Source organism: Panthera onca, chromosome C2 (assembly GCF_046562875.1).
Source record: "Panthera onca isolate mPanOnc1 chromosome C2, mPanOnc1 haplotype 2, whole genome shotgun sequence".
Lineage (NCBI taxonomy): Eukaryota > Metazoa > Chordata > Mammalia > Carnivora > Felidae > Panthera > Panthera onca.
The window spans coordinates 77,608,493-77,634,408 of NC_138347.1; the positions used below are offsets into that span (position 1 = coordinate 77,608,493).

The following is a 25,916-nucleotide window of genomic DNA, read 5'->3' on the forward strand; positions in this document are numbered from 1 at the left end:
GAGTGAGATGGTATGGTTTAGGCTAGGATGATAGCTAAAGAGAAGTAGACAGAGTCACATGAAAGAACAGCTAAGATGGATTGATAACAAGTGCAGAAAAAAACAAAAACAAACAAACAAACAACAACAACAACAACAACAAAACACACACTACAAAACAGTTAACTTGGTCCAGAGACTCTCGAACCTCAAACTTGCAGTATCAATTATGGAATCCTTGAGGGCTAGACTCAGAAGGAACTAGACAATTTTACAGATGAGGAAACACAGATTTAGAAACATAGATTCAAACACAAGGTCATCCAGAAAAGTATCAACAGAGCTGAACCACAATATCAAGCAATTTTATGTTGCTTGTGTTATTCTTATTTATACTTTTTAAAGTCCAAATTCAACTTCTGCTTTATTCTGAGGAGAAATCAGCATACATTATTCTTCATTTTTAAAGAAAGCACAGTAATGGTGCCATCCATGGGCCATGATCAATTGTAGAGACCCCCAAGACATTTAAATATAATGGCTCATCAAAATGTCAAAATATTATAAATACTTGCTCAATGAATGAATAAATTTTCTTTTGCAATTATATTAAAAAATACAATTCAAGGGATACAGGAGTGCTGATGCATAGGGGCACTTGTACCCCAATGTTTATAGCAGCACTTTCAACAACAGCCAAATTATGGAAACAGCCAAATGTCCATCAACTGATGAATGGATAAAGAAGTCGTGGTTTATATATACAATGGAATACTACTTGGCAATGAGAAAGAATGAAATATGGCCTTTTTTAGCAACTTGGATGGAACTAGAGAGTGTTATGCTAAGTGAAATAAGTCATACAGAGAAATACAGATACCATATGTTTTCAGTCTTATGTGGATCTTGAGAAACTTAACAAAAGACCATGGGGGAGGGGAAGGGGGAAAAAAGTTACAGAGAGGGAAGGAAGGAGGCAAACCATAAGAGACTCTTAAAAACTGAGAATAAACTGAGGGTTGATGGGGGGGTGGGAAGGAGGGGAAAGGGGGTGATGGAGGGCACCTGTTGGGATGAGCACTGGGTGTTGTATGGAAGCCAATTTGACAATAAATTTCGTATTAAAAAAATACAATTCAAAAACAATACAAATATCGACTGACTTAGAGTCATCAAAGTCAAAATAAGTGGCAAAGAATCATGGGAGCATAGACAAATTTTCAAGCAACTGGTTTTGAAGAATATGCTACTACTTGCCTTTGAATTCTTAGAAGATTGATAAGTAAATAACCATCTGGAGAAAAGATAACCCTCTGGGCAAGGATTTAATTGCGTTTGGAAATGTGTATTCTTGTGGGCAAACACCCACCTTCAAATGCAAAAATCTCAATCCTAATCTCATAATACAGAGAACAAATTGGTGCTTACCCATATGCCCAGTGAGTATTGTCATTTTTCGAGCTCATTCAGCTGAATCTCTCTGCTTACTTACTTGCTTTTGCTGATTACAGAAAAACTTTGAAATATGTTATCTCACTGGATCTCCATAACAACTTTGTGATATTATCATCTTCATTTTATAAATAAGGACAGAGAGTCACATGAAGCCAAGATTTGACATGAGTCCAGAATTTTTTTTTTCTCTGCATTATATATTGTGAATAATTCAGGGCATTTTCTGACCCAGGCCATTTTCTGAGCTCCCATAGCACTGGGATTTAAATTCATTACACTAACAAAAAAGAAAATACTCAGATGCTCCTCTCCCGGACAGAGAGTAATGGCTGAGTCTAGGGAAGACCTCTGATTTCACCATGATCTTTTTTGATGTAATGTGTTTTATCTTAAGGACCATTCTCAAAGTGGCAGCGGTATCGAACCCAACCTGAGATTCACCTTCTATTCAACACTTCAAAAAGGCAATTATGATGGAAGACAGTTTGGCAGTTTTTCAAAAATGTTGAACATAGAATTACCGTATGACTCAGCAACTCCCCTCTTAGGTATACACTCCAGAGAAATGAGAACAATCCATATAAAAATCTGTACACATATGTTCACAGTATTATTGATGTGACACAAAAATGGAAACAATCTAAATGTCCATGAATGATGAATGGACAAATAATGGAGTGTTCTTCATCAGTAAAAAGTAATGAAGTGCCAATACGTGCTGCCACATGGATGTATCTTGAAAACTTAAGTGAAAACATTATGCCAAGCCAGTTATAAAAATCCACATATAATTCCATTTCTATGAAATGCCCAGAGTAGGCAAATCTATAGAGACAGGAAGGAGACTAGTGGTTGCCTAAAGCTGAGAGAAATGAGGAGAAGGAATGGGGATTGGCAGCTAGAGCATACAGAGTTTATTTTTTGGGTGATGAATATGTTCTTAACTTAGGCTTAGGATGTCATGATGGCAAGGCTAACATGATTAGTTTCTACTGCTTTCAACATGTGGAGTCTTTAGAAAAAAATATAAAATAAATTATGTCCTTAGTAGTGAAAGGGTTGGGGTCCCCTAGGTCTGCAAGGTAAAATAATAATGGGCTTGGGACTAGAAGACAAGGGCTTGAGTCCTGGTTCTTTTACCTACTATCCGTATGGCTATGGTTAAGTCACCCAACCTCTCCAAGTCTCTGCTTCTTATCTGTGAAGTGAAAATATGATACACTTCTGATGATCAATAATGCAGGCATTTTAAAACTATAAAACACTATATAATTGCATCTACCACTCTAAAAATTAGTTGCTATAATGATAATGTGAACTGTATCTGGCACACATTGTAAGCCTAAAATTACCTATGTTTATTGCATGGAGAAAGGAAGGAATGCTGACAGATGAAGGAAAGCACACTCATTTGTCGAACACATGTATCATCATGCCCACAGATGTTGAAATATTGACAGCTGGCTGAGTACACTCTGTGGTACTGATATCTTAAAAAACAAAAACAGAAAACTGCCTGTAATCAACAGAAATGTTTAAGTGAGCTGATGAATGAAATAAGAATTAGGGTACACAGATATTTGGGGGGCTATTTAGCATAAGCAAACGTTGTGAAGCAGAGAACTGGGAACTCAACTGATTTCAACTTCCAACAATTTGGGTGGCTAAATATTTACTTTCTTTAAATTACACATCTAACACAAATATCAGTCATAGCTATAATGCAGGAAATTTAACAGTAGTATCTCTTTTGCCTTACCAATCTCCAAACTCGGTAGTGTACCAAGATCATTTTATGAATACTGAAATCATCCCTGTGCTAGGGAAGTTATTAACAACCCAGTCTACAAATAGAAACAGAGCTCATTAACCAACAGTACCTTGCAATTGCTCCTTGCTTACCATCCTGAGGACTCCAATGGCTTAGGCCTTCATTCTTTCTTCCAAGAATTAAGATACTTTCTTTCTAATTATTGGGTTGGAATATATTCAGATGATACATAAAATTATTTGAAAAGAGGGTAAATGAATTCAAACATAATTCCACTTTCTAAAGATAATCACTGTTAAGATTTCAGTATGTTCTACCAAGGGTTTTCTATATGTACACACACACATACATACACACACCTGCACACACCAGTGTGTGGCAAACGAGCTGGGGAGTAGGAGGGGCCTGCTCTGTACAGTCTGTTTATCAGTTTCCATGGAGCGAAACTCTAAACCAACAGTTTACCTAAGGGCTCATAAAATTCCTGAAAACTGAACAAGTAGCTCTCATAAGCCAGCTGGTGAGAGCTGGCACCAAAAAACAAATGCCACAGTTTATAAGTTTGCAGACTAGTCCGGCTGTAAGGTACCTGGTTGTTGTTGTTGTTGTTGTTGTTTTTTAAGATGCATTTATTTTTGACAGAGAGAGAGAGAGAGTGCAAACGGGGGAGGGGAAGAGAGAGGGAGACACAGAATCCAAAGCAGGTTCCAGGCTCTGAGCTGTCAGCACACAGGTCGACATGGGGCTCGAACTCACAAACAGTGAGATCATGACCTGAGCCGGAGTCTGTTGCTAAACCGACTGAGCCACCCAGGAGCCCCTGCATGGTATCTGTTTTTAAACAAAAGTATCTATTATTTAAAAAAAAATAATGTTTATTCATTTTTGAGAGAGAGAGAGAGAGCGTGCAAGGGAAGGACAGAGAGAGAGGGAGACACAGAATCTGAAACAGGCTCCAGGCTCTGAGCTGTCAGCACAGAGACTGACATAGGGCTCGAACTCAGGAACCACAAGATAATGACCTGAGCCAAAACCAAGAGTCAGATGCTTAACCCAGTGAGCCACCCAGGCACCCCCAGAAATATCTATTATAAACTAAGCTCTGTATCAACAAATGCAAAATTATACTTTTAATGTTTCAATTGTATCCCCATGTTACTGATATAACACATTATTTAAGCATCTTTTACCACTGGATATTTTTGCAAAGTTTCCAATATTACCTATTTTAACAGTTGTATGAAAAACAAAGTTGTGACTACATTTTGATACACTTCTCTGATTATTTCCTTAGGCTATATGCGTAGAGGCTCATTACTAGGTCAAAGGGAGGCACTGTAGTATCTTTGAAACAAATAGCTCCAGTGCCCTCCACAAAGCCTGTTCCAAGAACACTCTGGCCCACAGGGTATATTAACACCACATCTGGCATCTGGTTGTTAGACCACCATATCCTGGCCATTGCTGGGTGGGATTTGTTCTCTTCAATCATTGCCAAAGTAATGGGTCAAGAATGGTTGGTTCAATTTGCATCTATCTTCTTACTTATGAACTTGATCCTTTCAACTATGATCAATTCAGTTTTATCTTTTTTGAACTGCCTGAAATGCAAGTTAAATATTTTTGAGTGTTCATACAAGAGTTCCTTAATGACATCAACCCTTTGCCATATTCTATATTTTCCAGTTTTTCATTCGCCCTTTAACTTATAATGCCAATGTTTATGTAGTCAAATATAGCAAACCTTGAACGGCCCCTACCTTTGATGATATAGCTGGAAAGGTATCCTCTACCTCAACATTATGAAAAAGTTTGCATATATTTTCTTCTAGTACTTTTTAGGATTTAATTTATTTGTTATCTTTAAATATTTCATTCAACTGAGATTTTTTTTGGCGGGGGCGGGAGGGGGGGAGGCAAAAGGTAAGAATGTAACTTTATATTAAAGAAAGTATCCAAACGTTCTAGCACCTAAATATATCTTTTCTCACTAACTCTGGATGCTACCTTGGGCAGCTGCCAGCTGTAGAGCTGGCTTCGTTTCTTTTCTGGATTCCCGGTTTCACTTCAATCTTGTCCTCTGAGGATTTCTTACCAACTCAGCAATTCATTTTAAAAGACATTTATTTTTAAATGCAGCATTTCTGGTTGCCTCACAGCAGAAGGGTTGTTTAGGAGACCTTGTCCACCATACGGGAGAAGCTGAAATCTTCTCCAATCTATTTCCCGCATAGCATCTAACATGACCATGTAAAAACTAGATAATGTCAGGAACCAGCTCAAACCCTGTCAATGACTTTCTGTTGCAGTAAAGGGAAATGTGACAACACCCTTAATATGCGCTGGATCCTGCCCACCTCGCTCTCCCCCTAGTTCTTGCAACTAGAGCAACACTGGCAGCATGATCCTCACAGCTGAGGGTCTCCACACAGGCCATCCCGCTGCCTTCCCTTTGCTTTGTATAGGTGGTTCTTTCTTATCCTTCAGTTCTCAAGAGAACGTCATCCACTTGAGTAGATGCTCCCTAGCCACCTGACAAATGGAGCACCGTCTGATTTCTTTTCATCAATGTAACGACCTGTAGGTAATTTTCACAGAACTGTCTTTTAAAATGTGTTTATTTACTTACTTTCTTCTGTCCCATGCTCTTCCGAAGACTATAAGCTTCATGGGAGCACAGATCATTTCTGTCTTATTTACAAATAAATTACAGGAAAGCCCAGCGTCTAGCATACATCCATACACTATGAATGAATGATTACAAAGTGTCTTACTCATCTTTACATTCCCTGTGGTAACAAAGTTTTGCACATAACAGATGCCCAGGAAACATCAACTGAGCTAGGTTTCACATCTCATCATGGAGAACCAGTTTTCCTAAATGTAGAGGTTATACAGACCTCTGACGTGTTCCTTTTAAATCACAAAGGTACATTCTCAAAATAAAAGGGGAATACTTACCATCCTTCTGTGATTAAAGTATTGCATACTTTAAAACAGATAACTAATCTATGGAAAACACTGATTTCCCTGAGACTGAAGGGGATTTGTGCATTAAACCTGAAAAATTTTTCAGGTGCTCACTTCTGGAGAGTTTGCGGGGAGTGAAATAACATATCTATGTATGGATTGGTGATAATGCTGCCAGCCAATCTTTTGTGCACTTGCTGGACCCAGGTGAGTGTTACTCTGGCTATTTTGTTGCCACATACACCTACATACAAACATATACACATACACAAAAGTGACAGTTTCTGAAAAAGATAGAACATTCCAGCTCCATCAGGAATAAAATGGAACTTGGAGTGAAACCATCATCAAATTTCAAAATTCACACCCAATCACTGCCAAAGTCTAGCAGGGAAAAAAAAAAGCTGATATTTTTAGACTGAAAAGAATTTTCTAGAGCTTTACACTGTTGGGTACCAAAAAACTTTCTGAGCCATATGTAAATATCATTTACTAAGTCCCCAAGCACCCTGGAGGAAGGACAGAGCCTGCTGTAGTTGGGTAAGAAGGAAAAGATAGGGAGCTACAGTTACCATCTCTGAGTTTGCCCCATGGGAAGCTAACTGAACAACGGCAAAGCCATCTTGCAGTATACCAAAGTTAATGGTTTCCCACTTCACTCAAACCCATTGCATCGGCACTGAACCACCATACCTTCATCCATCTGTAGCCTTGTTCAGAACTGCTCTTTCCTTTAGAAAACTTCTTATAGCCTTGGAAAAATGTGTCTCATCTGAATATATGAAGTCAAAGTGCACTGTATATGTTTCAGGAATCCTGGAGCAAATCAATTTAAAATAGTATCTGCAATGTGAAAAATCACATCCTGTGTTTTGTTTAATTGGTTGAGTGTTTCTTTTTGCAAATATATGTGCTCCACTATATCAATTACTGAAAGACAGCTTTGGTTGGCATGTTTAGAAGGCAGAGTTTTAACTGTAAAGAATTCCTTGGCAACGTGGTATAGCAAAACTAGCATGCGTGCATTTTAATATCAAACAGGTATACAAGTTGTACCACTCAATAGCTCTAGTAAGTTACTAAGCTAATTTAACTTTTTAATTCACTTTTCTGAATCTAGGGTTCCTCACTGGCAACAAAATAAAAATGCCTATCCCTATCTTATGGGGCTATTCAAAAATTTATGTAATATTATATATAATCATAATCCCTGGTTCAATTGTTCAATTAATGTTAGTTCCCCCACCTCCTTTTTCTTCTATTACACACACACACACACACACACATACACACTCCACTACATAGTTATTACCAATTCACAAAAAAATTAGAATAAAATAGATTTAAAGCCATGCTTAGCTTAACATGATCTTCCTTTAGTGATTAAGAAAAATCCAATAGTGTGTAATGTTTCATGGCTATTATTGCCATCATCAATTACCACTGCATTGTAGATGAGAGAATGGACCCTTGTAATAACAGGATATTTAGAGTAATAAAGGTGAGATATCTAAGAGTTGGCTCTAATAAAGCAAACAGGAACAAAGACCCTGCCTTCACTTTCTTCCTGAAGTCTCCCTTGGTATGTCACTAAGAACACTGCATGCAGTGGGAGTGACTCCTCGAACACATTCACTTACTAATTGCTCTATTCACAATTTCCATGATTTCAATTATTCTCCAAAGCTACACCTTCCTCCTAGACCTGAATACAAGCTGGGTTTCTACTGAGCCTCAAGCAAATACACTGCTAATAGGAAAGACATGTTATAGCTCATGTCAATTGCAAACAACAGCAGATTGTTTCTGCCTTAGACCTTAGGAAGGCAGAGTGTAAAGGGGGATACAGAGTCTGTCACTGTCTCCTCTTCATTATTATGAAGGCCACGATTAGCTCTTTGCTTCCACCATATCTGCTGTACAGTTTCGTCAGAGTTGCGACCGGCAAAGCAGTATCCCTGGACATGTTGATGGCTCTCATGGTTGGAGGTGACCGTATTTAAGGAAACCTCTACAATATGCATGGGTTTTATTTGCTCTCATCATTTTTTTTAAGTTTATTTACTTATTTTGAGAGAGAAGAAGAGAGTGAGCACACGTCAGGGAGGGACAGAGAGAGAGGGAGAAAGAGAATCCCAAGCAGGCTCTACACTGTAAGCACAGAGCCCAACACAGGGCTCAAACTCACCACGAGATCACGTTGTACACTTTATGGACTGAGCCATCCAGGTCCTCCATGCTCTCATCATTTTAATACATTAGGGATGAGAAAAAGAGTCAGAATGTAAAAAAATAATAATAATAAAATAAAAAAGACCTAGATAAAAAAGAAATGTTTAAAAATGTTTGAAAGAATACCATCCAGGAGCGCCTGGGGGGCTCAGTCAGTTAAGCGTCTGACTTCAGCTCACGTCACAATCTTGCAGTCCGTGAGTTCAGGCCCCACGCCGGGCTCCGTGCTGACAGTTTGGAGCCTCCTGGAGCCTGCTTCAGATTCAGTGTCTCCCTCTCTCTCTGCCCCTCCCCCATTTGTGCTCTGTCTCTCTCTGACTCTGAAAAATGAAAAAACCTTAAAAAAAAAAAAAGAATACCATCCAATACCATCTATTTCCTTGGGGAGGCCGGGGGGGCGGGGATATATACTTGGGTTGGTATCAAATCCAGTGAGCTCCTCTGTGGGAAGACTGTCTCTGTGTCTCTATCTCTCTTTGTATCTCTCTCTCCTTTTCTCCTCCTTCCTCTTTCCCTACCTCCCTTCCTCTCCCTCTCTCCTCTTTCTCTCAGTCTTTCTGTCTCTATCTGTATCTCTTATCTCTTCTCTCTCTCCCTGTCTCCCTTTCCCTTCCTTTTCTCTCCGCCTCCCTGTTCCTTCTCGTCATAGTTCTGTACCTTGAGTAAAAAGTGCTGAAGAAGCATTTAAAATCAAGCCATGGATGTCAAAAAGTCTTGCATAAGAGAAATTCAATTCTCCCTAGGGGACCAGATAGATCAAAAAGTCCAAAGCAAATTAGAAAATATGAGGATAATATTAATGCTTTCTCTCTGAAAAGCAAAAATTAGTTCATCAGGAAACTTTTGGGGGCAGTCTGAACTCCCAAAGGATCTAGAGAATAACAGAGTTAACCCAGGCTCGTCAATTTAAGCTATTAGGTATAATGTGTTTAAACAGCAAACAAGCCCATGGTGAATGATTAAAGGTTTCTCCCCAAAGAAAAAAGGGAAAACAAAGTTATATAGTAAATAATGGTTCACGATGGTAGGGATCCACTTGGGAACAACAATTTGTATATCCGCGTTTGCTTTAACAACAGTACAGTCCTATATTTCAACTATGGTTGTACTTGTAGGTAAGTTTAAGTAATTAGAAATCGAAACCCACCATGTAATATAAACAAAAAATTATATTTACATAGAAAAGCCATTGGTGGCTGATGGATGCACTCTCTTTCTGTTTCTTTCCTTTCAGGAATCTACATTTACAGTGTAAGCCCTACAAGTTCCGCTAGGAAGCATAGTTGGCGATACTCTTCACTTGTTCCCTCTTGTTGGTGTGGTCCCTTTAAAGGGACCATAACATTCTATTACAGAAGTTAAGGTGGAATGCAAACATCAGTACCTTCATGCACATATCAAAGTGCACACTCCTGCCTACCTCAGGAAGCACTTCAAAAAATATGAAAGTATTTCGAAAGGGCTGATGAACAAATAGCCTTAAACTATTAGTTCAGACTCTACAAACACCATGGGAAAGTGATATTCATTTCTCAGTAATGTACAGTTATACCAAAAGTTTGATTCTGACAGCAGAAAGAGAAATAAAATTCATGAAAACAATAGAACTCCGCCAAGTCTAGTTTATTATGGGTGTGACTGTTTTATCTGTTTTCTCTCATTTTCTCTGCCATCTTGTATTATCATTGTGCCTATTGCCTCTAAAACAGAGAAAGACAAAAAGAGGGCATTTTTGTATTTCAGCTTTTATAGGTTTGGATAAAAGGTACTTGAAATTATTTACTGAGGTTCCCAGAGTATTTGTAAAATGGATCCATTTCTCTCTGTGCCTCAAAAATAAATAATGAGAGATACTGGCCCTTAGTGGATTTCAAAATACAAGTATCATTGTGTTTTTATCTTGAGAGTACATATATATATTATTTTATTTTAGTGTATATATGTATATAGTGCATATATACATAGTGTATATATATTTTTAATTATTTTTATTATATATATACATATATATGTGTGTGTGTATATATACACATATATATACCTATGTACACACATACATATACATACACACACACACACATATATATATATTTAGTGCATAGGATTTAGTCACTGATCATCAAGACAGTGGTCTGGTTTTATAAAGCTCATCATAAGGCAGAAACAGAGGTTTGCAAACACCTTGCAAAAATGAAGGTGTTTAAACCTTGAATTAATTCTCATAAAGCAGACATTGTCACCTATAACCCCATATACAAAATGTATTCCCTGCAAAAATCTGGGTTTCTCTTAACTAATGCAGCCATGTGAAGGAAGAATCAGGTCATTTCTCTAAACATAGAATTACCACTGTGATACAAGAAGCTGTTCAGGAGAGTTTATATTTGCAAAGTTAGCATCAGGCCAATAAATTATGGTACTCAAATCTCTTTTCAATCAAGCTACAGAATACCTACCTTTGGGAAGCATAAGCAACTTAAAAATAAGCATCAGGGTGTTTCAAAATACAACAAAAGAAAAAAAAGAGGGAATATATCTGCTCCCAAGGAGAAGCATTTAAAGGACACCAGGGTGAAATGTTATAATTCCAATGACCTTTAGGTCTAAGAATAAAATGAAACTGTATTCTTCAGACATTCTCAAATTGTTTCGACTAAATTGCATAGAAACGAAGTATGTTCAGGATGACCAGCCATGAGCAACAGACAGGACTGAATGTCACAAGTACATCCAAGTATGGAGTTTTTCAGAAAGCATATTCAGATACTAGGGAGCTACTGGGATTGGCAACAAACTAAAAAAAAAAATAAAAAAAAAAAATAAAAGCTTACCAAAGCTAAAAGAACCATTACATAGCATCAGAAATATTATAAGCCCTTACAAAAGTAAGATACACACACACAAACACACACACACACACACACACACACACACACACAAAAGAACCAGCCAACTATATCTAAAATGTATTAAACACAAATAGTCTCTTCACCTGTAAGAATTCCTATCCCCAACCTACCCTTCTAGCTTGGCTTCTAAATACCCTCACATTGTCCAATAGTCCAACTGCACTGTTCTGGTCCCAAATAAGAGATACATTATCTCCAAGAAAAGAGCAATTGTTCTTTGACTGGGATGTGTTCTCTCAGAGCCCCGTACCAGGCTAGTAACTTTCTCTGCTCTCCCATGGCATTCTGTTTGGTTATTTATTTTCTCTTCTCTCTGTCAGACTTGACTCTAAGACACTTACATAAGAGCCTACCCTTATTGTCCCGGATTCTATAATATGAAATTGTCAAACACATGATCTTTAGACTAAAGTAAAATCATGGTAAAAGAAATACTTGCCATTTAGAAATTGCTTATTTAGGGGCTTCCAATGGCTTAGTCAGTTAAGCATCCAACTTCGGCTCGGGTCATGATCTTGCAGTTCATGGGTTCGAGCCCTGCGTTGGGTCCTGTGCTTACAGCTCAGAGCCTACAGCCTGGAGCCTGCTTTGGATTCTGTCTCCCTCTGTCTCTGCCCCTCCCCCGCTCATTCTCTCGTTTTCATTTTCTCTCTCTGTCTCTCAAAAAATAAACATTGAAAAAATTTACAAATTGCTTATTTAAATAAAAGGAAGAGTGTATCTGTGTTCGTCCATAATGTGTAATAATTCTCATAGTGCTCTTTAATATAAAATCAAACAAGAAAGCAGAATTGGCTGAAGCTTTGCTATTTTTGGTTGGTTGGTTGGGTTTATAGGTAAGGTCACAGTGACCACAGACTGATTAAATGACTTCCTTAATGTCATTAAACACTCACAAAGTGACAGTCAGAACTTAAAGCAATGTCTCTCGATTCTTGGTAAGCCAGTGTTTTTACTTATTTATTTTTCATAGTGAAAAATAAATAAATAAGTTATTTATTAGTCACTCTCAAAAAGCCAAAAGATTATTTCCACCCTTGGCAAATTTCTCAAAATTAATGGCAATTAAATCACAGGATCTTAACCTCTATTAGCAGAACAAAATCCTAAAAGAAGGCAATGTCATTTATTTTTTAAGCATTTATTTTGACAGAGAGACAGAGAACATGAAGAATGGAGGAAGGTCAGAGACAGAGAATCCCAAGCAGGTTCTGAGAGCCCAATGTGGGGCTCAATCTCATGAACTGTGAGATCATGACCTGAGCCGAAATCAAGAGTCAGAGCTTAACCAACTGAGCCACCCAGGTGCCCCAAGAAGACAATGTAGTTTAAAGGAAAGAGGTCTGCTTCGGGAGTAGAGGCAGTCTTCAGAACCTAGGTCTACTGGACATGCCACAGACCACTGTTAACCTAGGTCACTTCTTTGGTTCTTCTTTTCCTAAACCATAAAATGTGTGTAAGAATCTCCAGGTTCCCAACCCCAGTCTCCATTGTTTTCTGTGACATTAATGACAATGTGTGTGAAATCTAGCCCTGCACCTGGCACATAGTCATCTGTTGACCTTGAAATAAAAAACAATATTCAAAGATCTGTGTGTGTGTGTGTGTGTGTGTGTGTGTGTGTGTGTGCATGCACCTGGAGTGACAATGCAGTGCTATCTTTTTCACATGGTCTCTGTAACAAATAATTTTGATATGGCAATATTTTTAAAGTCACCATATTACATGTGGTGCCATTCTCAACCCTGTCCCCAGCGTGGAATCACAAATTGCAAATATTTATTTCTACTCTAAAGGCAGTTTTAACAGTTCAACTTCCTAACATGTTGCCAATGGAACACACCAAAGGAGAAATGTGTGACAAGTTGCTTTCAGAATTGTTGCAAAACAAAACTTCTTTGAGTTTAGTATCGGAAATGTTCAATACCATAAGAAGCAAAAATGGGAATATTGAATTTTGAGCTTACAGTGCAGTGATTTTCCTCCTGAAGAAAACAACTAAGGTGGGGGGCGGAGGAGTCATGAGGGAAGATATTTCTTATCTAAAAAGTGCAGAAATCTATTGAGTGGTTCTTTAACAGTTAGTGAAACCTGTGACCCTTTGGATTTTAATCTTTTTTTTTTTTTTAATTGTGTGAGGATCTAGTTGAAGTCATAGTTATGTTACGTATTAGCTTTGTGACTTTGGGTAATTCACTTAACCTCTTTAATTCTAATTTTCTTTTTCAAAACAGGTGGTTACAACAGCCTGACCACTTTATATTTTGGGAGTGAGAGTCAAATGATATTGGATATGTAAAATGCAAAGTGCTTTTTCAGCAAAGGAAGGTTTATTATTACCACTATAACTACCATATTATAATATCACCATTATAATTATCCAAGCTCTAATTCCTTAAAAGTAAATGCTTTTTTCTTAAGCATTTGCTTTAATGGCCACCTGAGATGAAAATATTGCTTCCACTTCCCTGAATGAATAAGGAAATCCTAGTATTGCTACCAGGAAGATTGTGTTCTGAGGTCAGAATTCTGTGCCTTGAAGTCCAGTTCACTGCACTTAAAACACACTGCCTGGAACTAAAGCTCTTATGTCAATATGGCTTCTTTTTTAAATGTGGGGCTTCCCAGGAGTGCCTGGGTGGCTCAGTCAAATAAGTGTCTGACTCTAGATTTTGGCTGAGGTCATGATCTCGGTTCCTGGGATCAAGCCCCAGGTATGGCTCTGAGCTAACAGTGTGGAGCCTGCTTGGGATTCTTTCTCCTTTGCCCCTCCCCTGATCATGCCGGCTCTCTCTCTCTCTCAAAACAAAGAAAATTATGTTTTTTATTTTTTTTTAATTTTTAATGTTTATTTATTTTTGAGAGAGAGAGAGAGAGGGAGAGAGAGCACAAGCAGGGGAGAAGCATAGAGAGAGGGAGACACAGAATCTGAAACAGGCTCTAGACTCTGAGCTGTCAGCACAGAGCCCAACATGGGGCTTGAACTCACAAACAGTAATTTCATGACCTGAGCCGAAGCCAGATGCTCAACCAACTGAGCCACGCAGGCACCTCTAAAATTATGTTTTTTAAATGTGGGGCTCCCCTTAAAAGAAGAGACCACACAGAAAGGCCCAGAACAACCAAACAAGACTCCTACTAATATCATATGCATGTACATTGATTTAGGGTTTTCTGGCTATTACCCCTTTATTCTTCACATCAATCTGTGATTCCATTAAAGCTGGGAACATGAAGCATAGGAAGAAGCTCATGAAAGGCCAACAAGTCTGCCAGCATCTATATGGTTGTACGAAGTGATACCTTGATGTATGAGAAGTTGGTTGATTCCCCCAACACGTGCAATGGTCTCTTTTATCCCCTAGTAGCCCAGAGTTAGTTGCTCCTTTTATTTTTGTCAACAACGCTTCCTTTTTGTTCCTCTTCCTCCAACTAGGAAGTGCATCACTGACACAGACACAATATACCTTTTCATAAGGAAGGCAAATGAGTATGTGCCAGATGGGCTGAGGGGATTACAACATGTTTCCTGCTCCCATGGTGACTCAATGGGGCTGGTATGAAAACTTATCTTATTCAAGAAGTCAGCTTCCCCAGCAGAGTTATGAGTCACAGTTCCTGGGTAGAAAATTTGCTTTCCAATAGCATTTGGGGTGGGGGGTGGGGGACCTCCTTGGATGGATTACAGTAAAGGTCATTCAGAAAAGCAACACTGCCAGGATGTCTGGGGAGATACCAGTACCCTCAAACTTCTGAGATCTCACTGATCTCTCAACAAGAGTAACATGGTCAACTCTCCCTTTACCTTCAAGGGGAGGCAGGACATAAAACCATATCAATGAATTACTGGTATGAATCCAAACAAGTTCCATTATAAAATTGGCCAATTTGGGCAAAAGGGATGTGAAGGGACTTTTTTCCATCCATTTATGAAATATATATACAGAGAGAGTGCCTACTATGTGTCTATGTACCAATCATTACTGCAAGTATTTGGGTAACAAACAAAGAGGACAAGTCCTTGTCCTTGCACAGCTTACAAGTAGAGAAATTGGGAAGGAAGGAGAAAGGGAAGGGGGCAGGGGGAAGAGAGAGAGAGAGGAGAAGAAAAGAGAGGAGGGCAGGGAGGAAAAAGAGGAGAAAGGAGGAGAAGGAGATAAGAGAAAATTAGTATAATGTCAGGAAGTGATGAGTGTCATAAAGGAAACTAAAGGTGGGTATAGGAATATGTGATTGGCAGGGCTATTCTAGTTAAGGTGGTTAAAGAAGGCTTCTGTAAGTAGATAACATTCAAGCATAGAACTAAATCAAATAAGAACTGATTATAATCAGGGATTATGTTCAACACGTTTAAAATTAAGGACATCACAGCACTGACCAGTCACATGAGACACTCAATCGAGCAGGAAAGATGCTGGTCTAAACAGCCCGTAGATCTGTGTACTAGTGGTTCCCAGCTGCATATCAGTCCAGGTTAGCAAATATGCTTTCCTTGTGAAAAGGGCCAATGAGGTTGGAAGTTATCTTTACTTCTCTCAGCTTTGAGTCGTACTCTGTCCTAGTTATACCCTTTCTTTAGTGCTATTTTTGGTTTCCGATAAAATGCTTTAAGTGGTATAGAAAAACTGAAACATACCCAGAAAAGATAATCAGGTTGAAGAGGGCTCAAATCCATGGTATGTGAAGAACATAGGAAAACACTGTCAAGGTTATATGATCACTATTTTAACATTTCTGAAGACCTCTCACACAGGAGAGGAATTAAAATAATGGTATTCAAAGTATTCTCCATGGTCTTCAGGGGAATTATACATGAGAAGCTTCTTCAAATGAAGATATCTAGGTTCCTTGAATTAAAATTAGACTACCACTGGATTGACTATTTTCTACTTAAATCAAGCCGTTGAACCAGAGAAATGTGGAAATGACAAAAACAAATCTCAATCATGTATACTAAAAAGCTTTGTAAGAACTTGGCCAGTCCAAAGACATATGGGCTGCAATGAGATGATTACTAGGTAGAGTTACCATGGAACTGTTCTGGGGAGTAATTCTGGAGATGAGAGGAGCCCTGAAATGATGAACTTTCGAATCCCTTGTGAATCTTATTTCACATGATCCAGTTCTGTGATGACCGAGTTTGATTATTCAAACTCAAACAAGCTTTGGCTGGCTTCTCTTAAGAAGAAACACCCAGGGGCACCTGGATGGTTCAGTTGGCTGAGTGTCCGACTTCAGCTTAGGCCATGATCTCATGGCTCATGAATTCGAGCCCCAGGTTGGGCTCTGTGCTGACAGCTCGGAGCCTGGAGCCTGCTTTGGATTCTGTGTCTCCCTCTCTTTCTCTCTGGCCCTCCCCTGCTCATTCTCTGTCTCTCAAAAATGAATAAACATTAAAAAAAAAATTTAAAAAAAGAAGCAACACCCAAAGGAAAAAAAAAGGAGCCTAATGATAGATTCTTTCTTTCCCAGATAGAAGCAGTATGACAGGAACCCATCATTCTTAAAAGGTCTCAATGGACTGTTAGCCCCAAGGCCTCTTCCACTACGTCCTGAAGTTTAAAAAACAGGGTCATGCTACCATCTCTGTCATTTCTTGTCTCAGAAGACCTGAGGTGAAGGGAAAGAAGCCAGATTCTGGTTGGCTTGGATATGATGGAAAATTCCTATATTTAGACATACCAGACCACTGCCCCAAGTACACTCTGCCCCTTAAAGACTAAAGGTGTCAGTGGTCCTCCCATCACCAAAATTCTATTTCTTTCATATCTGTGATTCTATGGTACCACAAAAGACAATGGATTTAAATATTATTTTGTCTTAACTCATTTTTCAGAGAGTTGACACATTATACCCTAGAGATCATCTGTACCTTAATAGATTGCCAAAAACCATTCACTTACCTGAGGCATCACTTTGCAGGATCCCATAGAAGTAGAGACTCATTACACACCACAGAAGTCCCATCCTGTCAACATAAATACAAAGTTAAGGGAGAGTACTTATCACTCTCAAGAGTTTAATAATTACTGCATCCCCATGCTGACTGTGGACGGGGACCTGTTCTAACATGTTTACAATATTAACAAATTTAATTGCAGGAACCAACCAATAAAATAGTTTTTTTTTTCTTTCATCACCCATACTACAGATAAGGAAACTGATACAAGTTTAAATAACATAGCCAACCTCTTTTGCCTAGAAAGTGGTAGAATAATGGTCAAGCTCCAGCAGTTTGGCTCTAGAACAATCTCTCAATCATTCAACTATAACTGCCTACTTATGAAAAATATTCCTCTTCAATGTTTTCATCAGGAGTCACATTTCTGGCAGATAAATTTGATCTCTTTAGCATTCTCGTGGTCTGGAAATATTTTATGACCCAGGCACTTCTCCTTCTTAGTGATAAATAGAAAGTCTAGAAATCCTGGGTTCAAACTCGGTTTATAGTCCACTACACTCTGACTTTATAGCAGGGGGAAATATATAAACCTCATGTCCTGCTGTGCCTGCTCTCCTCTTCTCCTTGGAAGAGACAAATGATGAGGGTAAAGTCGGGTTTCTGTGACGGTTAGCCTTTCTATTGATAACCAGCTGAACCAGCAAACTAGCAAGAACTATGCCCTTACATTTGGTTGCATGATCTCTAATACAGAAGGCCTAGAGATTTAACAATCCTGTGAAACTTATTTCCTTACTACCTTAGACATACCTTCCCCCTGATAAATCCTTGGTAGGGATATAACTACTGATACCTGGATATTTCTGAAAAATTCCATATTCAAGGCTGTCGCTGTTTTGAACACAGCAGTCACCTATGGGTGCTTACAGAGGTCTTGATAACTTGTCCAGATCTCATTTTTAGTAAGTGACAGAGATGGGATTTATGCCACATCCAGCCAATAATAGCCCATGACACAAGGTTCACAACCATAGGGACCCAATAATCTAAAAAAAGGTGTAAGAGGTATTTGATAGGGTGGCCACACAACAGCACTTTTAATGAGACACGTGTGGGGGCACCTGGGTGGCTCCGTTAGTTAAGCATCCAACTTCGGCTCAGGTCATGATCTCATGGTTTGTGAGTTGGAGTCCTGCATCAGGCTCTGTGCTGACAGCTCAGAGCTTGGAGCCTGCTTCAGATTCTGTGTCTCCCTCTCTCTCTCTGCCCCTCCCCAGCTCACGCTCTGACTCTGTCTCTCAAAAATGAATAAACATTAAAAAAAAGAAAATTTAAATGAGACACCTGTAAGAGTGTGGCACCAAAACAAAGGTATAAACTGGTACTGCCTGAGCAGTCCAGAGTACCTGCTCACTTTAAAGGACAAAGCAAGTTTCCGACACCTGTCACTTCTCTTGATCACTGATCACCACAAATCTCCAGTTCATATTGTACTCTCTCCTTTAGCATGACTGTTCAAAAACCACAAGTGAGTTTATTATATCCTAAACAACCTTTTTATCCCAGAGATTAAATGTTTCTTTCTTACCACCACCATTCCCTTCCAATTCTTATATTGTTAACTTAGGGCACTCTTCTGTCATTAATTTATTCAATAAAACATGTGCTGAGCACTTTCTGTTTACAAGTCTCTGTGATACAAATACAGGGACCTCCTCTAAAGGCATTTCTTCCCAGTAGAGGACATAAATCATTACAACGTCACAGCTATGAACAAGACACATGCAGAGGCACTATAAGGTATACAAAGATTTATCAGACAAGTTCGAGCACTAAGCAGGTCTAGCAAAGACTTAAAATGTGCACAAAAATAATGACAGTACAAAGTAAACACTGATAAGCATAGAGAGGAACAGATAAGTGTTATGGAAGATTAGACAAAGAAAGAGATTACTTCAGCCAAAGCAATCAAAGAAGACTAAATACAAGAAGTAGCTTTTGAACTGAGCAAGAACTGAATTGAAGCAGAAGGAAAATGGCGAAAAGAAACTCAGTGGAGAATAATGTTCACAGATAGGAAAAGCATGGAACATAAAAAGGAAATAGTCTGTAAATAATTCAGTTTGGCTCAAGCACAGGGTATTAGTAAAAGAACGATAAAGAGTTGTTGGAAGGTGGGGAGTGTTAGGATCAGATTCCAGCAAGGCCTTGAATAGCAAGCAAAGGACTCAGGATTTAATTTAAACAGAAAATAGGGAATCAATGAAGGTTTCTGATTAGAAGACTGACTTGATCATCAAATTGTGCCTTCTGGAGATCATTCTTGCCAGAATGTATGGATGCATTGCCACTAAATTCTGTCTTTTTATTTATTTATTTACTTATTTATTAAATATATGAAATTTATTGTCAAACTGGTTTCCATACAACACCCAGTGCTCATCCCAAAAGGTGCCCTCCTCAATACCCATCACACACCCTCCCCTCCCTCCCACCCCCCCATCAACCCTCAGTTTGTTCTCAGTTTTTAAGAGTCTCTTATGCTTTGGCTCTCTCCCACTCTAACCTCTCTTTTTTTTTTCCTTTAAATTCTGTCTTGAAATCATTTTGTCTCCTGAGCCTGTCATCACAGTAATTGTTTAACTCCTAGCTTTGTGTCATCTATGAACTTGATCAGCATGCCTATGTCCTCATCCAAGTCATTAATAAAAGTATTTAATAATTCTGCATTAATCATTGTCAGTGGAGAACAACCAGATATTTCATTGCAGATTCAGGGCACAGTAACTTCAGCCTCAATACTCCCTGTGCTAAAGCACTCTCCCTCTCAAATTGCTTTTGGCTATATATAAAAAAACAAAACAAAACAAAACAAAACAAAACAAAACAAAACAAAACCAAAAGCCCACACCTCTGGATTGTCCCAATTCGCCTGTTTATAAGCTGCTGAATTCCTGGGGCAACACTTAGAAGACATTCTAATTAGTGTGACAGAGGGCCTTAATTGATATTCCCTTGAGTAACTGGATTATTTCAGAGGCAGCAAGGAGTCAGGTCATCAAGGTAAAGCCAATCTAAAGATAACCTGTGTGCAAACACAAATCCAGGGTCAGTCCTGTCCTGTGATGAATTAGAATAAAGCAGATTGAAAAGAAAATGTGACTGTGCAGGCTGGTTTGACAGACTAAAGGTACCAAGGTTAGCGGGAGGAGGTTGGCTGGTTCATTTAACATCGTCTTCCGTTCTCCCTCAGAATTTTATTATTGTGACTAGTAATACATTTTTGGTTCTTGTGTCTTGGGGAGAGAGGGTGCTGGATATTTTCAGAGATGGAAAAGCTGTCAGAAAGCAAAGGAACCTGCCTAATAACACACAGTTTCTCATGGTCTGAATTACAACCCAGCTTTAGATTACTGCCATGGCATTTAACAGACTCTGCCCTTGCTTCAGATGATTGCAACCAACAAAAATAAATTCCCAGTCAGCCTTTCCTGCACTATCCATTTTACCTACCGTCTAATCATTTTCATACGTCCCCTCTTAGGTATTGGTACTTCGCTCCTATTTAATTCCACTGTTCCCTGGTATATCAACTCAGATGCCAATACCACCTGGCAAAAAGTTTCAAAAGTTACTTATTTTTATGTAATCAGCAATAATATTAATGATGATTGTTAACATGTGGTCAGCACTTTAACATCTACCCCTGCATATGAATCATTCCATTGCCTGCATTCTCTAGGCTTACTAAGCTTCAGGATCTCCTTACCTCTGAGTCAGCTCTGACCAATGATTCTCTCACAGGGCCAGCAGGTGACAGGCTGAAACTAGGTCTCCTACCCCAAGGCTGGTATTATCCCTGAATCACTTCGCCTTCTTCCTGCACTGTAACATTTCACCAGGCCACAGGACTGGATTTCTCACTCAGTTTCCTGATTCCATATTTAGCCCATACCCAGATCCTAGCCACTCTTTGAAGCCCATCTACCTAGTTGGAACATGGACCTTCCACCTGGGGCTTGTCAGCACTCTTTTCCAGAAGCCTGAATTCTGTCCCCCATAAGGTCTTGCTCCAAGCTAGATATGCCTCTCATATCATGGCACAGAGTTGCCGTGAGCTGCTTCATTCCTTGTTGACAGATGTCCTTTGCTATGATCTGTGCACTGAAAACTTGGCCATAAACACCAAGCTACAAACCCTAGATGGTCATCTCCATGCCGGGTCAACCCTGCAGCCAAATCACTTCCTTCAGTCCTGATCCCATCCAGATCATAACTTACTGATAAACTCAGTAACTGTACCTAACTTACTTCTCTAACTTACTAATAAAATTTGAGCAGATTTTGCATGTATGCTCACCTAAGATATGACAAACAAGCCTTTAAAGGACATGGGACAAGTTATTAATTATCCCATCTTACAGAAAGGGAGTGATGGCATTTATTAAGAAATGAAAGTTATTTTCACCATCCATCTTTTATCTGGTTCACAGTTTTTGAACCATAAAGGGACCCTTGTGCAGAATACTTCAGAAAAGAATATTTACCAGTAAATAAAATTACCAACAAAGTGACATGGAAAACTCTAATGATGAGTAAAACGAAGTAAGCAAAACCCACTTTGTTTCTCTTAACAAATGCAGCTATAAACCTGGGAAGAATGCATAAAACAATTATATGAAGACTCCAAAAAGTAAATAAAGCACATTCTTTTCAAGTACACATAGGAAATTTACCAAGATCAGCTACATTATGAACTATAAATTAAACCTTAACAAATTTAAAAGAATTGAGCATATATGCTCTAACTATAGAATTAAACTAGAAACCAATAAAAGAAAATGACAGGATAATATTCGAACACTTAGAAATTAAGGTATATACAGCTGAGCCTTGAACAAGAAAGGGTTGGGGTGTTGACCATCCACACAGTCAAAAATCCATGCATAACTTTTGGTTCCTCAAAAACTTAACTACTAACAACCTACTGTTGACAGGAAGACTTACCATTAATACAAAGAGTTGGTTAACACATATTTTGTATGCTATATATGTTATATACAATATTCTTACAATAGAATAAGCTAGAGAAAAGAAAATGTTATTAAGAAAATCATAAGAAACAGAAAATACATTGACAGAAATGTAGTACATTTATTGAAAAAAAAATCTGTGTATAAGTGGATCTGCACAATTCAAAACCATGTTATTCAAGGGTCAATCGTGTGTCTAAATAATTCATGGGTCAAAAAGAAGACTATTAGAAAATTCTTAAACTGAACAAAAATGAAAATACAACATATCAAAACGAGTGGGATGCAGCTAATGCAGCATTTAGAAAATAATTTATAGTATTAAAAGGTTTATATTAGAAAAGAAGAAAAATTTGAAGTCAATAAGCTAATCATCTACCTTAAGGACCTAGAATAAGAGGAGAAAAATACAACAAGCAAGCAAAATGAAGGAAATGATGAAAAGTAGAGATGAAAAAATTTTAAAGAGAAAAAAAAATGAACCCAAAAGTTGTTTTTTTGAAAAGAACAACAATAATAAAAATGTTGGTAAACCTCTAACCAGGTAAACCAATGGAAAAAAAAAAAGACACATATCACTAATGTCAGAAATAAAAGAGGCTACATCACTAATGATCATGGGGCATTAAAATGGTAATAAAGGGAAAACTGGTAATTAAGGGAATACTAAATATTCTAGTCACATATTACACAATTTTGATGAAATGGACCAATATTTCAAAGCCCACAAACTACCAAAGCTCATCCAAAATGAAATGTACAATGTTATTGGTCTTATCATTATTTTTTTAAATTAAATTTGCTATTAGAAACCTTACAAAAAAGAAATTTCCAAGCTCCAGATGATTTCACTGGTGAATCTGACCAAACATTTGAAGAATAAATAGTATCTCTTCTAGATAATCTCTTCCAGAAAATAAAAGACAAAACAATCACCAGTTCATTTTATGACACAACATTACTCTGATTAGAAATTCTGCCACAGATGATATAAGTAAACAAATCTACAGATATCCCACAACCAAGCAGAGTTCAACCCAGGAATGCAACACTGGTTTCAGTATTTTAAAAGTCTAAATAAGTATACCGCATGATTATCTTAATTGACGCAAGAAGAACATTTGACAAAATTCAGTACCCATTCATGATAAAAGTCCTTAGCAAACTAAGAATAGAAGGGAACCTTCTCAAACCAATAAAGAGCATCTATAAAAAACCTACAGCTAACATAACATCTAATGTTGAAAACCAAATACTTTTCCACTCAGATCAGCAGCAGGACAAGGATATTCATTATTAGTACTATTCACCATCATCCTGGGAGTCTTAACTAGTACAGTAAGGCTAGTCACAGATGATGTAATTTTCAACATAGAAAACCCTAAAGAATTTATTACAAAAAAAGAAGTCACAGCATACGTAATTAACATGAAAAAATTATATATACTAGCAATAACAACGGTAAACAAAACTTTTTTAAGTTTATTTATTTAGTTTGAAAGAGAGAGAGCACAAGTGTGTGTGTAGGGATGGGGCAGGAAGAGAGGGAGAGAGACAGAATACCCAGCAGACCCCTACTCACAGTGCAGAGCCCAATGCAGGGCTTGGACTCACAAACCCAAACCGTGAGATCATGACCAAAGCAGAAACCAAGAGTCAGAGGACGCTTAACTGACTGAGCCACCCAGGTGCCTAGAAAACAAAACTTTTTAAAAGACTCCTTATAATAAGGGGCGCCTGGGTGGCTCAGTCAGTTAAGCATCTGACTTTGGCTCAGGTCATGATATCACTGCTCCTGACTTCGAGCCCCACATCAGGCTTTCTCCAGGAGCCTGGAGCCTACTTCAGATTCTGTCTCTGTTTCTCTGCCCCTCCCCTGCTTGTGTTCTCTCTCTCTCTCTCAAATATAAAATTAAAAAAAAAATTAAAAGAATTTAAAAATAAATAAAAAGACTTGTTATAATAACTAAAAAAAATGCTGAGCAAAAAGTCTAACCAATATGTAAAAAGGTCTGTATGCTGAAATATATAAAATATTGATAAAAGAAATCAAAGATGACCTAAATAAATAGAAATACATGGTTGGCAAAATGGCCTCATGCCCTAAATCCCTGGAATCTGTTTTGTTGCCCTACTTAGCCAAAAGAACTCTGCAAACATAATTAACGTTATGGACTTCAAAATATGGAGATTATACTAGATGATCCACATGGACTCAATCTAATCATTAACATCAGCCCTTAAGCAAAGAACTTTCTCTGGTTAAAGTCAGAGAGATGTAGCAGACAGACAAATCATGGAAATGTGAAGTGAGAAAAGAACTTGAGAGGACTTTGGTGTTAAAGATAAATGTAGTAACCTGTCAAGTACCTTCTGTTTGGTCACAGGTGACCTTCTAGAGCTGTGAGAGCTTTTCAGCTGATAGCCTGACAGCCAGCGAGAGAACAGGTAACTAGGGCCTTCAACATGGGAAATAAAATTCTACCAACAACTTGAAGATGTGGTGAAAGAGGAACTCTCTTACACTCAGTAGGAATGCAAACTGATGCAGCCACTTGGAAAACAGCATAGAGGTTCCTCAAAAAGTTAAAAATAGAACTATCCTACAATCCAGCAATCATACTACTAGGTATTTACCCAAAGAATACAAAATATTAATTCAAAGAGATACATACACCCCGATGTCCATAGCAGCATTATTTACAACAGCCAAATTATGGAAGCAGCCCAAGTGCCTATCAATAGATAAGTGGATAAAAATGATGTGGTATATATATATATATATATATATATATATATATATATATACACACATACACACACAATGGAATATTATTCAGCCATAAAAAAAGAATGAAATCTTGCCATTTGCAGCAACATGGATGGAGCTAGAGAGTATTATGCTAAGTGAAGTAAGTCAGTCAGAGAAAGACAAATACCATATGTTTTCATTCATATGTGGAATTTAGGAGCAAAAAAAAATGAGCAAAGGGGGGGAGTGAGAGGGAGAGCTGCAAAAAAATAGACTCTTCACTGTAGAGAACAAAGTGATGGCTACTAGAAGGGAGATGGAGGTATGAGTTATAAAGATAATGGGTATTATGGAGTGCACTGGTTGTGATGAGCACTGGCTAATGTATGGAACTGTTGAATCACTACAGTGCACACCTGAAACTAATATTACATTTTAGGTTAACTCACTGGAATTTAAATAAAAACTTTCAAAAAATCGGCCCAGCTTTGCAACCATACTCTTCCCCAGAGCCTCCAGAAAGGAACATAACCTTGCTGACACTTTAACTTTAGCCACGTAAGACACTAGGCAGAGAATATTGTACCTGAACTGACTCACAGAAACTGTGATGTAATACATGGATGTTGTTTTAAGCCACCACATTTCTGGTAATTTTTTAGTGGCAATAGAAAATAATGCAAGAGACATACCATATTTATGGATTGAAAGCCTCCGCATAGAAAGATGTCAATTCTCCCCCCACATTAATCGACATATTTAATAAAATTCCAATAAAAAATCTTAGCAAGATTTGTTTATAGATATGGACAAGCTGATTTTAAAACGTATATGGAAAGAGAAATGCCTTGAATTTTGACAAACATTTTGAAAATGAAGAATAAAGTTGTAGGAATCACAGTATAAGCATCCC

The 25,916-nt window shown here is 38.1% G+C and overlaps 1 protein-coding gene across 2 annotated transcripts in view; it reads right to left on the reverse strand.

Annotated features, from left to right (window-relative positions):
• The window catches only part of IL1RAP (interleukin 1 receptor accessory protein), a 132,395-nt gene that overhangs the window by 66,888 nt on the left and 39,591 nt on the right, over window positions 1-25,916 (reverse strand). For both annotated transcript variants that reach the window (XM_060639529.3, XM_060639530.3), the window contains exon 2: window positions 17,220-17,284. In XM_060639529.3, coding sequence (XP_060495512.1) covers window positions 17,220-17,283 — 64 coding nt within the window. In that variant the 5' untranslated portion in view covers window position 17,284. The remainder of the gene's footprint in view (window positions 1-17,219; window positions 17,285-25,916) is intronic.